The 13,813-nt window shown below is 42.0% G+C and overlaps 1 protein-coding gene across 1 annotated transcript in view; it reads left to right on the top strand.

Annotated features, from left to right (window-relative positions):
- Spata16 (spermatogenesis associated 16) overlaps positions 1-13,813 on the top strand; it is a 269,197-nt gene that overhangs the window by 183,625 nt on the left and 71,759 nt on the right. Inside the window, exon 5 of the mRNA XM_038348424.1 lies at positions 12,143-12,290. Within this exon, the coding sequence (XP_038204352.1) occupies positions 12,143-12,290 (148 nt within the window). The remainder of the gene's footprint in view (positions 1-12,142; positions 12,291-13,813) is intronic.

Raw genomic sequence — 13,813 nt, 5'->3', positions numbered from 1 at the left:
TAAGATATATGCTTCCCTGCTCCCATATCCACCCTTCCTATATCCCAAGCACCCCATTCCTCCGAGCTCCCCCCGTTCTCCCCTTCACACTTTTCTCTCCCCATCTTCCCTTGGCCCAGTCTCGCCCAACCCTCAAGTTCCCAATTTTGCCTGGCGATCGTGTCTACTTCCAATATCCAGGAGGATTACTATATCTTTTTTTGGGAGTCTTCTCAAGGATCCCAAATTTATAGGCTCGATGTCCTTTAATTATGGCTAGAAACCGATTATGAGTGAGTACATCCCATGTTCATCTTTTTGGGTCTGGGTTACCTCACTCAGAATAGTGTTTTCTATTTCCATCCATTTGCCTGCAAAATTCAAGATGTCATGGTTTTTTACCGCTGAGTAGTATTCTAGCATGTATATATTCCACAGTTTCTTCATCCATTCTTCCACTGAAGGGCATCTAGGTTGTTTCCAGGATCTGGCTATTACAAATAATGCTGCTATGAACATAGATGAGCATATGCTTTTGTTGTATGATTGGGCATCTCTTGGGTAGATTCCCAATAGTGGAATTGCTGGGTCCTGGGGTAGGTTGATCCCGAATTTCCTGAGAAACCGCCACACTGCTTTCCAAAGTGGTTGCACAAGTGTGCATTCCCACCAGCAATGGATGAGTGTACTCCTTACCCCACAACCTCTCCAGCAAAGGTTATTATTGGTGTTTTGGATTTTAGCCAATCTGACAGGTGTAAGATGATATCTCAAAGTTGTTTTGATTTGCATTTCCCTGATAGCTAGGGAGGTTGAGCATGACCTTAAGTGTCTTTTGGCCATTCGAACTTCTTCTGTTGAGAATTCTCTGTTCAGTTCAGTGTCCCATTTTTTAATTGGGTTAATTGGCATTTTACCGTCTAGTCTCTTGAGTTCCTTATATATTTTAGAGATCAGACCTTTGTCAGTTGCAGGGTTGGTGAAGATCTTTTCCCAGTCAGTAGGCTGCCTTTGTGTCTTAGTGACAATGTCCTTTGCTTTACAGAAGCTGCTCAACTTCAGGAGGTCCCATTTATTCAATGTTGCCCTTAATGTCTGTGCAGCTGGGGTTATGCGCAGGAAACGGTTCCCTGTGCCCATTTGTTGTAGAGTACTTCCCACTTTCTCCTCTATCAAGCTCAATGTGTTCAAATTAATATTGAGGTCTTTAATCCATTTGGACTTGAGTTTTGTGCATGGTGATAGATATGGATCTACTTTCATTCTTCTACAGGTTGACATCCAGTTATGCCAGCACCATTTGTTGAAGATGCCCTCTTTCTTCCATTGTGTACTTTTGGCTCCTTTATCAAAAATCAGGTGTTCGTAGGTTTGTGGTTTAAGATCCGGGTCTTCTATACGATTCCATTGGTCAACTTCTCTGTTTTTATGCCAATACCAAGCTGTTTTCAATACTGTAGCTTTGTAATAGAGTTTGAAGTCAGGGATGGTAATGCCTCCAGAAGTACCTTTATTGTATAAGATTTTTTTGGCTATCCTGGGTTTCTTGTTTTTCCATATAAAGTTGATTATTGTCCTCTCAATCTCTGTGAAGAATTTTAATGGGACCTTGATTGGGATTGCATTGAATCTATAGATTGCTTTTGGTAGAATTGCCATTTTTACTATGTTGATCCTCCCAATCCACGAGCAGGGGAGATCCTTCCATTTTCTGGTATCCTCTTCAATTTCTTTCTTCAAAGACTTAAAGTTCTTGTCAAATAAATCCTTCACTTCCTTGGTTAGAGATACTCCCAGATATCTTATGCTATTTGTGGCTATTGTGAAAGGTGATACTTCTCTGATTTCCCTCTCTGCTTCCTTATCCTTTGTCTATAGGAGGGCGACTGATTTTTTGGAGTTGATCTTGTAACCTGCCACGTTACTGAAGGAGTTTATCAGCTGTAGGAGTTCTTTGGTGGAGTTTTTGGGGTCGCTTATGTATACTATCATATCATCTGCAAATAATGAAAGTTTAACTTCTTCCTTTCCAAATTGAATCCCCTTGATTCCCTTATGTTGTCTTATTGCTATTGCTAGAACTTCAAGCACTATATTGAAGAGATAAGGAGAGAGTGGACAGCCTTGTCATGTTCCTGAATTTAGTGGGATAGCCTTGAGTTTCTCTCCGTTTAATTTGATGTTAGCTGTCGGCTTGCTGTAAATAGCTTTTATTATATTTAGGAATGACCCTTGTATCCCTAATCTCTCCAAAACTTTTATCATAAAAGGGTGCTGAATTTTGTCAAATGCTTTTTCAGCATCTAATGAGATGACCATATGGTTTTTTCCTTCAATTTATTTATATGATGGATTACATTGATAGATTTTCGTATGTTGATCCAGCCCTGCATCTCTGGGATGAAGCCTACTTGATCGTAATGGATAATTTTTCTAATGTGTTCTTGGATTCGGTTTGCCAGTATTTTATTGAGAATTTTTGCATCAATGTTCATGAGTGAGATTGGCCTGTAATTCTCTTTCTTGGTTGAGTCTTTGTGTGGTTTAGGTATCAGGGTAACTGTAGCTTCATAGAAGGAATTTGGCAGTGACGCTTGTGTTTCTATATTATGAAATACCTTAAGGAGTATAGGTATTAGGTCTTCTTGGAAGTTCTGGTAGAATTCTGCATTGAAACCATCTGGTCCTGGGCTCTTTTTGGTAGGGAGGTTTCTGATAACAGTTTCTAATTCTTCGCGACTAACAGGACGATTTAGAGCATTTACCTGGTCCTGGTTTAACTTTGGTATATGGTATTTATCTAAAAAACTGTCCATTTCTTTTACATTTTCCAATTTTGTGGCATACAGGCTTTTGTAGTAAGATCTAATGATTCTCTGAATTTCCTCTGTGTCTGTGGTTATGTCCCCCTTTTCATTTCTGATCTTATTAATTTGCGTGTTCTCCCTCTGCCGTTTGATTAGTTTGGCTAAGGGTTTGTCAATCTTGTTGATTTTCTCCAAGAACCAGCTTCTTGTTTCATTGATTCTTTGGATTGTTTTCTGTGTTTCTATTTTGTTGATTTCTGCCCTCAGTTTGATTATTTCCAGTCTTCTACTTCTCCTAGGTGAGTCTGCTTCTTTTTTTTCCAGAGCTTTCAGGTGTGCTGTTAAGTCACCAATGAGTGCTTTCTCCGTTTTCTTTAAGTGGGCACTTAGTGCTATGAACTTTCCTCTTAGCACTGCTTTCATTGTGTCCCATAGGTTTGAGTATGTTGTGTCTTTGTTTTCATTAAATTCAAGAAAGACTTTAATTTCTTTCTTTATTTCTTCCTTGACCCAGGCGTGGGTCAGTAGTTGACTGTTCAGTTTCCATGAGTTTGTGGGCTTTCTGGGGGTAGCATTGTTGTTGAATTCTAATTTTAATCCATGGTGATCCGATAAGACACAGGTGGTTACTAATATTTTTTGTAACTGTGGAAGTTTGCTTTGTTACCAAGTATATGGTCAATTTTCAAAAAGGTTCCATGAGCCGCAGAGAAGAAGGTATATTCTTTCCTATTTGGGTGGAATGTTCTATAGATGTCTGTTAAGTCCATTTGGTTCATTACCTCCATTAAGTCTTTCAATTCTCTGTTAGGTTTCTGTCTGATTGACCTGTCCATTGGTGAGAGAGGAGTGTTGAAGTCTCCAACTATTAGTGTGTGTGGTTTGATGGCTGCCTTGAGTTCTAGAAGTGTTTCTTTTACATAAGTGGGGGCTTTTCTATTAGGGGCATAGATATTCAGGATTGAGACTTCATTCTGATGGATTTTTCCTGTTATGAGTATAAAGTGTCCCTTTCCATCTCTTCTGATTGATTTTAGTTTGAAGTCAACTTTGTTGGGAATTAGTATGGCCACACCCGCTTGTTTCTTAGGGCCATTTGCTTGATAAACCTTTTCCCAACCCTTTACTCTGAGTAGGTGTCTGTCTTTGTGGTTCAGGTATGTTTCTTGTAAACAGCAAAATGTTGGATTCTGTTTTCGTATCCAGTCTCTTAGCCTGTGCCTTTTTATAGGTGAATTGAGTCCATTGATATTAAGTGATATTAATGACCAGTGGTTGTTAACTTCAGTCATTTTTAGTAGTAGAGTTTGTGTGTTTCCCTTCTTCTAGTTGTGCTGGTGAAGGGTCGCTAGATGCCTGAGTTATTGTGGGTGTTGTTGGACTCCTTGGTTTGTGATTTTCCTTCTATTACTTTCTGCAAGGCTGGATTTGTGGCTGCGTATTGTTTAAATCTGTTTTTGTCCTGGAATATCTTGTTTTCTCCATCAATGGTGAATGCAAGCTTTGCTGGGTATAATAGTCTAGGCTTGCATCCATGTTCCCTTAGTGTCTGTAGCACATCTATCCAAGCTCTTCTGGCTTTCATGGTTTCCATTGAGAAATCAGGTGTAATTCTGATAGGTTTCCCTTTATATGTTACTTGACCTTTTTCCTTTGCAGCTCTTAATATCTGTTCTTTATTCTGTATGTTTTGTGTTTTGATTATTATATAGCGTGGGGATGCTTTCTTTTGATCCAGTCTATTTGGTGTTCTGTAGGCTTCTTGTACCTTCATAGGAACATCCTTCTTTAGGTTGGGGAAGTTTTCTTCTATAATTTTGTTGAATATGTTTTCTGGGCCTTTGAGTTGTAATTCTTCTCCTTCTTCTACCCCAATTATTCTTAGGTTTGGTCTTTTCATGGTGTCCCAGATTTCCTGAATGTTTTGTGTTAAGAATTTGTTAGATTTGTTTAGTTCTTTAATCTGTGAGTTTATTTCCTCTATAGTATCTTCAGAGTCCGAGATTCTTTCTTCCATCTCTTGTATTCGGTTGGAAATACTTGTCTCTGAAGTTTCTGTTCGTTTACTCAGAGTTTCCATTTCCAGTCGTCCCTCAGATTGTGTTTTCTTCAATACCTCCATTTCATTTATCAGGTCTTGTACTGTTTCCCTTACCTGTTTGATTGCTTTTTCTTGTTTTTCCTGGGTATCTTTGAGAGATTTATTTATTTCGTCTACCTTTTTGTTTGTCATCTCTATTTCTTTATGGCAGTTTTTTACCTCCTGTTTAAGGTCCTCTATTATTTTCATAAAGTACTGTTTAAGGTCGGATTCTTCTATATCTTCTGGGGTAGGGTGTTCAATTCTTGTTGTTTTGGGATGTCTGGATTGTGGTGATGTCATGTTGCCTTTCATGTTGTTGGAGGAGCTCCTGCATTGGCGCCTGCCCATCTCTTCCTTCAAAAGGAGCCCGGAGGCGTTTGGTGTCCTAGACCAATCTTTGCTGTGACTGAAACTGGTTGGATCTCCCCAGTGTCAGAGGAGGACCTATTCCTTGCGTCACAATCTGAAGAAGCCCGCACTCCCTTGCAGGAATCCCCAGACCTGCCTGGAGGCCAGAGTCTGATTCCTCTGGGTGGATGGCCTTAGAACAGGAGCAGGACACCAGTTCAGGTGGAACTGAACTGGTGGAATACCACACAGCAAACCTGGCAGCACAATCTGAAGGAGCCCGCACCCCTCCGCAGGAATCCTCAGACCTGCCTGGAGGCCAGAGTCTGACCCCTTTGGGTGGATGGCCTTAGAACTGGGGCAGGACACCTGAGAACAACTAAGAAAATATCACTGGTGCTACTGTGTTGAGAGGTCAGCGAGGTATGAAAGTGCATCTCCAGAAGTCGTCATCAGGACTGCAGTGTCCCAAAGAATGATGGATCCTCTGGCAGACTGTCAGGTCCCCTTGCAGGCCAAGCAGCTCTCAGACAAAGGCCTACCTTGCCCCGGGCAGTCAAATGAAGGAGGGGACCTCCCACTGGCCTGGGTGCACTCAATTCCAGGTCCCCAGAGCCCAAACAGGGTGAGCTGTGGGATTTTGTGGCCCCAAAGATGGGAGGATGAGGCGGGGCGGGGGGGGGGAGGATTCTGGGTGCAAGCTGGGAAGGGACAGGAAGAGAGAGGCGGTATCCGGGGAGAATCAGGACATTCTTTCCAATAAACACAGTAGCAGCCATGACGTCCCTTCTGTTCAATGGGTTTTAAGTCCAATCAGACATCTGTTGGTTTCCACCAACATGTGAATGCCACTTACTGCACCTGTAATGTGACCTTGCCATGCTGGTCATTGTCACAGTTTGGAAATACTGAATCCTGATATGACTGTTTAATTGCTTCCCTTCTCCTGAAGCTTGATCAATGTAAACTGACAAGAGAAAAGAATGGCACTAAGGGTATTTAATGAAGCCTCAAGGAATCACACTAGCTTTTATCTACCTGAGCTTCTATACAATACATAGAAGATTTTATATTTATATATTTGTATGTATATATGTATGCATGTATGTATATGAGGTAGCCCCCACAAGAACAATGGACTAACAAAAAATAACCTCAATATCAGACAAAAAATATCCTTCTCAATGGTTGTCATGTATCCAAGTGGCTCCATCAAGAGTAGAGACCACTATGCAGGCCTTGGTTGCCTCTCAGAGGTTGGCAGGAGGGCCCTGTTGCAGAGAACAAGGTACACTGAGGACACAGAACTCAGGTAATTTGAACTAGATGAGGCCAAAAAGCCCCTTTCCTGCAGTCTAGCCTCTGTGGTACCAGAAAATAAAATTTTCAATTTTAACAAAGTATGTAGGCTGAATTTTTTTCCTAGATTGTTCCATTAACCAGCTACCCAATAATGTAATTACACTAAGTAGTATATGAAATATTGCTCTATTCCTTTACCAGAGCAGTGTGAGGCAAGTTCAAAGTCCAAAAGATTGTCTCGTCCTAGAAAAAAGTAAAACACAGCAAGGATATCTCAGGATCCAATGAACGCCAGAGCAGCCCGCATTCTCATTTCTACTCTAGAGTAATTATCATTTTTCTTTGGTGTTATAATCATTTTCTCCAAGCATTATTCCCTCTGGAAATGTCTTTCTTTCATTCACTGCTTTGCTCAGTTGTGAGAAAACATCTCTCATGTAGCCAAGCATGTCCTTGAACCTCTGTTCCTGCTGCATCTACCACCTAAGTGATGAGATCACAAGCATGTGCCACCATGCCCAGCTCAAGAGCTCATTTCTCATTCAGGAGTTGTATAAGTGGTCTGTCTGCTCACTAGCCCACTCCCTTAAGGTGTTTCTAGGATGGAGACCATGGAGACAAAAAAGTGACCTATGTTGGTTCCCGCTGGGAAAGAGTCTGCTTTCCTACAAACCACACACACAGCAAGGCCCGAACACAAAGCCTGAAGCAGTGAGCCAAGGGCACAGATCTGCCAAGGAGCAGATCACGCTGCCTCATGAAAACCACACTTCTGCCACTTGCAGCAAAGCTGGTGAGTGTTGTCGGGCATGTGCCTTGCCATCCCTGCTGTGAGATGGCTTCATCAAGCTACCCTGCCAGCAGTCGCTTACAATGCCAGCAATTGGAAAAGAAAAGGACTGGAGAATGTTCCCTCCCATCCTGTCCTGATTGTGATCTTGTTAATGTCTTCCTAGAAACAAGCTGGAAGATTAAATACCTTCACTGATTTTTTTTGCAGCCAGAATTTAAGACAAAAATGTCCACTTCCAGGATATTCAGAAAGACCAATGGAAAGCCTCGAAGGTGTTAGAAATTGTTAGACAGTTGTCCCCTGCCTACAGTCAAGTAAAGTGTTAATGTGCAGTGTCTAAGAATAAGACCATATTTGGAGATGGGCTCTTTGAAAGGAGGGCTAGGTTAAAATGAGATCTAGGTTAAAATGAGACCAGTACAATGGGAGTGGAGTCATAAAAAAGAAGATTAAGACACATAAAAAAATAGCTGGGAATGTATCACAGGCATCAGGCAGATACCTCACATTCAGGAGGCCCTGGATTCAATTCCAACAGACTCACAAGAAGAAAGAAAAGGAAATAGAAGGAAGCTGAATTGAAGACACAGGAAGGAAACAGTCATGTCCAAGATAAAAGGGGAGGCCTTCCTAGACACCAGCACTGCTGGCCCTCAGTCTTGGGCCTCCAGCTTCCAGAGTGGTGAGAATATGAACTTCTGTTGCTCCAGCCAGTTGCCTTGAGTTCCTAGCTGATTAATACAGGGGTCACAGCTTAAATAAACAGTAAAACCAAGTTCTGACCTTAAACCCAAGGTTCGAGGCATCCGTCCTCTGTTCCACATCATTGCTGCATCTCCTGTGGCTTCAAACCCACTTGGTCTAGAAAAGCCCTCCTGGGGCTGGGTCCAGCTCTGAGTCCATAAGAGCACAACACTGAAGGAAGTATTTCTGTTACAGAAGACCAGAGTCTTCACTCATCTGAATCTCTAAATTCCAGACTTGTTGCCTGTGTTGACCTGATTAGGCTTCCAAAGATGGCCCAGGACATAGCACCCACAGCCTCACCACACATCCACAGCAAAGGGCAACTCCCTCTGAGTGACACCCAACAACTCCATTCCACAATCCCCTTCAGTGCCTTGCACTTGGAAAATTAATGTTATGGACAATCCAAGAAGAAAGAGAGCATTTGACATCATAAGAAGCAAGGCTCTTTTTATGTGGACAACATTAATGATCATGGAAGCCATGTGAAGTCACCGAGGAATGGAACAAGCAATGACTAAGCTCAGTTAGGGTACTTGATTTAAGATCAACTTCACGGAAGTTCATGGGTTTGAAGAGCTAATATTGTGAAAATGGCTATTCTGCCCAAGCCACCCCACAGATTCAACAGAGTCCTATAAAATCCCGTATCATTCTTCACAGGTTCAGCACAGTCCCTACAAAACCCCGTATTGTTCTTCACAGAAATAGAAACAAGCAATCTTAAACTCCGTGTGAAAACACAAAAGATCCCAAATAGTCAAAGCAATCCTGATCCAAAAGAGAACCATACCAATTTCATGTTATACTATAGAGCCACCGTTATAAAAGCAGCATGGTACTAGTATAAGAACAGACCAGTGTGGGGCAGAATAGAAGACCCAGAAATAATCTCACGTGGCTACAGCCACTTGAGATTCTACAAAAATACCAAAAAACATACATTAAACAAAAACAACCCTTTTAGCAAATGGTACTGGGTAAACTGGATATCCACATGTAGAAAAATGAAGCTAGATCCCTATCTCCAACCCTGGATGAGAAGTGGGTACAAATGGATCAAAGTCCTTCAAAAGGACCTGCAACTCTGACATGGTTAGAGGGGAAGTTAGGGGAAAGACCTTAAAATGTCAGAATAGACAAGCATTTCCTGAATACTCACTCCAGTCCCTCAGCAGTGCCAACAACTGACAAGTGGGACTTCGTGAGATTCAAAAGCATCTCGCAGCACACTGTGAAGCAAGCAAGGAAGAGACAAGAGAGGCTACAGAAGCGTAGACACCCTCGTTGTCTATATAGCCAACGAGACTGAGACATAAAACATTCAAAGAACTCAAGCTGCAGAATGAGAAATCAAACAGTCCAATCAGTAAACAGATGACTGATATGAAAAGAAAACCCTAGAAAGATGAAATGCAAACAGTCAATCAAGCATGAAAACATGTCCACCTTCACTGGGTCATTCATGCAAACATGTCCACCTGCACCGACCATGCGTGAAAACGTGTCCACCTTCAGTGGTCATGCATAGAAACATGTCCACCACCTTCACTGGCCATGCATGAAAACATGTCCACTTTCAGTGACCATGCATGAAAACATGTCCACCTTCACTGACCACCAAATGAATTCACACTGAGATTCCATCCCACCCAAGTCAGATGGTGGCTGTCAAAAAGAAAAAAAAAAGAAATAGCAGCAAATTCTATCAAGGATGTGAGTGAGGAGGACTATGCATGGCTGGCAGAAATGGAAACTTGCTCAGACACCATGAACATCAGTGTGGAGGTCACCCAAAACAACCTGAAACTGAACTACCATGTGAGCCAGCTATGCCTCTCCCCAGTATCCAGAGAGACACTTGCAATCAGTGTTTATAGCAGCATGATTCATACCAGGTTACAAAAACAAGCTTTGCCCAACAGCAGAGGAATGGATAAAGAAAATGTGCTATTTTTTGCACAATGGGTTTTTGCAGGAAAATGATTGTGGCTGGAGATAATCGCATCAAGCTGAGTCAGCCTCGGATAGACTAAGGCCACATTGTCTCCTGTTTCTGAGTCTTACGTGTCAAGATACATAAAATCATGAAGGCTGTTGATGACAGAAAAGGAGGGGATTCACAAAAGATGAGGAGTCCAAAGTGGAATGGGAGCACGTGTGTGTCGGGGGCAGGAGGTATTCACAGTATAGCATATACTTACATGAAAATGGCCCATGTAGGGTGTAGGGGAACTGACCCTGCCCCTTGCCTGAGCGGAGCAGCCCTGGTGGCCTGGACTGACCAATTCAACTACCACCCAGGCCCACATCCTGGGACTTGGGTTGGCCCAACCAAACATCTACCCCATCTAGGACCTGCTGGAGCTCATGAAGGGACTGGTCCTCTAGAGCGGTAACCACTGGGCGGCAGCAAGATACCCAAGAGGCATTTCTGTGAGAATCCAGTGATAACGATTGTGAACCAGAAACCAGAGGCCTTGAACCAGACCAGTGGCTCATTCCAATGAACATTTGCAAGTAAATTGATTGGACAAAAGGGTATAATGCGTGACACTCCACAGCTCTTAATGCTACCAGAACAGAGGAAAAGGAGTTGGAGAGGCAGGACAGACAGAGGAGAGAAGAGGTTTTCTGTTGTTGTTTTGGTTTTGTTCTTTTGTTTTTAGGTTTTGCTTGTGTGTGTGTGTGTGTGTGTGTGTGAGAGAGAGAGAGAGGGGGGGGGGGGTTTGTTTTATTTTGGTTTGGTTTGGTTTTTTAATTTTTATTTGAGATGCTGCTGCAGGAGGAGGGGAGGATATGAAGGGATTGGGAAGTGAGCAGAATTGGGGTACATATGTGAAATTCCATAAAGAAATTATTATATATATGTATGTATATTTATATATATATACATATATATATATATATGTATATATATATATATAATTTGTTTTTCAAGACTGTAGCTTTTGGAGCCTGCTCTAGAACTAGCTCTTGTAGACCAGGCTGGCCTCAAACTCACAGAGATCCACCTGCCTCTGCCTCCCAAAGTGCTGGGATTAAAGGCATGAGCCACCACTGCCCAGCTTAAGTATATTTTTTTAATGGCCCATGTAACAGTCCAGAATGAAAAAATTAACCTCTTGCTTTTCATTTTATTAATGCTCTCAAAACATGAAGTTGATAATGACATAATTTGTTTTAGGGTCTCCCCCACTATTATGTAACTCCAATCTGTTGCTTTTCTTATTTGTTGTAGATAATCTTTTCAGGGGAACTTCTTATTCTTATAAATATATATGGCCTTTTAATAGAATATGTTTTTATGCTATTTTCAGAAAAATGGGGTAGTTACAGACGTTCTTTTAATCCAATCTTCAAGACTCCTTTAGAATGAAAGTTGTAGGAAAAGAAGAAATGCTCTTTAAAATTCGAGACGGTCCTTTTTTAATCTGTTGTAAGCATGGTCGTGGCCTGTTTAAAAGAGGAAACTGAGAGTAAGGGCAAGGTCCTAGCAAGAACTGCATGTAAGCAGAGGTAATTCAAAGACCCATCTTGCACAGCTGAGTTCATCTGTCACCTGTGATCTCGAGGTAAGGATACTTTGCTGGGAAAACTGAGAAAGGCTCTTATTACTAAAAGCTTTCCCCAGCACTGGGAGAAGAGCACGCATCCTTCTTTTAAAAATACTTCAGCACAGGTGGCTCAGAATATTTTTTAAGTATTTTGTATAACTTGATCCACCAATACCTATTCACGAGTAGGCTGGCTATAAGGCTCTACCTGTGAATTTTGTTTTCTAAATCAAGAAGAGAAAATGACACTTTGAAAAACAGAATTTTTATTTTTTATCTTAAGACAGGCTCAGGGTACAGGTGGCTGTTTACAAACTTTCTTCAGTTAATTGGATTTCTTAACGTGAAATAGTATTTTCAAAACTAATTAAGTTGCATTCTAATGAATATTTAAGACCAAAATATGTTATCTTTGCTGTACAGTATATAGATTTTTAAATCATCCATAAAGGCAATTATATTTTTTACATTCTCAGAAAGTCTTATGTTATTAGAGCTGCTAAGTGGGTCGTTTGCTTCCTCCCAGGCCATGATTGAAGAAGCCATCACCAGAGCCGAGGCCTTCTCAGTCATGTACACACCCTTTGCAACAAAAATAAGGGCTGACAAAATAGAGAAGGTAAAAGAGGTGTTCGTCAAAACTCACCCTGCCTACGTGGACTGTATCTACACAGGTGAGTTCCTCATCGCACACTCGGCCGATGCTCTGCCACCATGGCAACCAGCACAGGGCTCTTTGTGGCTTGTTTGTTGCTTCGACTTGCAAGTGTAGGCTTTAATCTAAAGAGTTCAAAAGTGAGCTTATTTTTATGACTTTAAGTAGTGCTAGCTTTCATTTCAACACAGTACACCATGTATAGTCACAACTGCAGACCTTTTAAGGAGTGAATCTAGAAACTTTTAAGGTTTTAAAGAAAACAAAATGAAGTAAAGACTAGTGACAGAAAGCAGCCTTTCCCCAGTCCCTTTCTGTACTCCCAGCAATTAGTGCTTCCTTGAAAACAGATTTATTTTTTTACCAAAGGCATGCTGCTTGAGTTTCCCGCCATCTACCTCACCCCTCACTTCTCTCTTTCTCTAGATAACCACAGATACCTACTTCACTTACTTTTCTTAAGCAACAGAGAGGCTTATTCGGGCTCATGGTTCAAGAGAAAAGTCCAACGTGGCATGAAGAACTAGAGCCAGATGTAAGGGTGGGAGTGGAGGGAGGGAGGGGAGCATGTAATAAGCCTCAAGGCCTCCTCTCCCCCCAGTTTCTCACTTCTCCAGCTAAGTTTTTCCTCCCCCCCCCCCAAAAAAAACAGCACCACCAGACCGAGGGAGGCCTTGTGTCCAAAGCCTTAGTTCCATGAAGGATGTCGCCCATCCAAACCACAGCAGCATGGCAGAGGACACGGACTGGGGACATTGCTTCCCTTTCTTCCATTTGTAAAGTCTCTTGGTTTTGTTCCCTCGGCAGTATGTGCCAAGGTGGTTTTGGATTAGAAGAAGTTTTATACATACATACAAAACAAAACTACGCTCAGCAATGCCTGCCAGATGAAGCAAGGCCTCCAAAGGCATGCACCTGGTGTCCCGGCATCAAATTAAGAAATAATCTTTTCTCTTTCCTGCACCCTGGGGCTGACGCTTTGATTTATGAGGTTAATAACAAGTCTATTATTGATCACTTTTAAAGTATCAGGTACTCTGCATTTGCCCTCTTGTTGTTCCCATAATTTATGGGGAAAGATGATCTACTTTAGAAACAAATCAGTAACAGGAAAAGACAAATAGCCCTCTGAAGGTTCCCTGGCCAGACTGATGACAGCAGGCCTCAGAGGTGAACCTAGTTCTGGTCCTTGAGCCACAGGCTTCTAGATTGCTGATTTTTTTTTCCATAGTGCCCTCAGTGCTCCAGAGAAAAGGTAGTAAGCCCAACCATTGACAGCTGAATCATAAATCCCTAAAGACCAGGGGGAATTTGAGAGGATAAAAGAGGAATTGAATGGAGAATTCATGCTACAGTGACCATTGATACAGGTGTAGTGAGTTTGAGCACTCTCTTAAGCATTCAACAGAGGACCCAAGAAAACGGCTGTGCAGGAGAAATCTGTCATCACACAAGCCCGGCAACCCATGTGAAAGCAGGGCATGCAGCAGGGATCTAAAAGCCCAGTAGTGCTGTGTGACATAAGGTGACAGGAGAATCCCC

Source organism: Arvicola amphibius, chromosome 11, assembly GCF_903992535.2.
Source record: "Arvicola amphibius chromosome 11, mArvAmp1.2, whole genome shotgun sequence".
Lineage (NCBI taxonomy): Eukaryota > Metazoa > Chordata > Mammalia > Rodentia > Cricetidae > Arvicola > Arvicola amphibius.
Note: the sequence above shows the minus strand (reverse complement) of the source record. Positions and strands in the feature narration are given on the sequence as shown.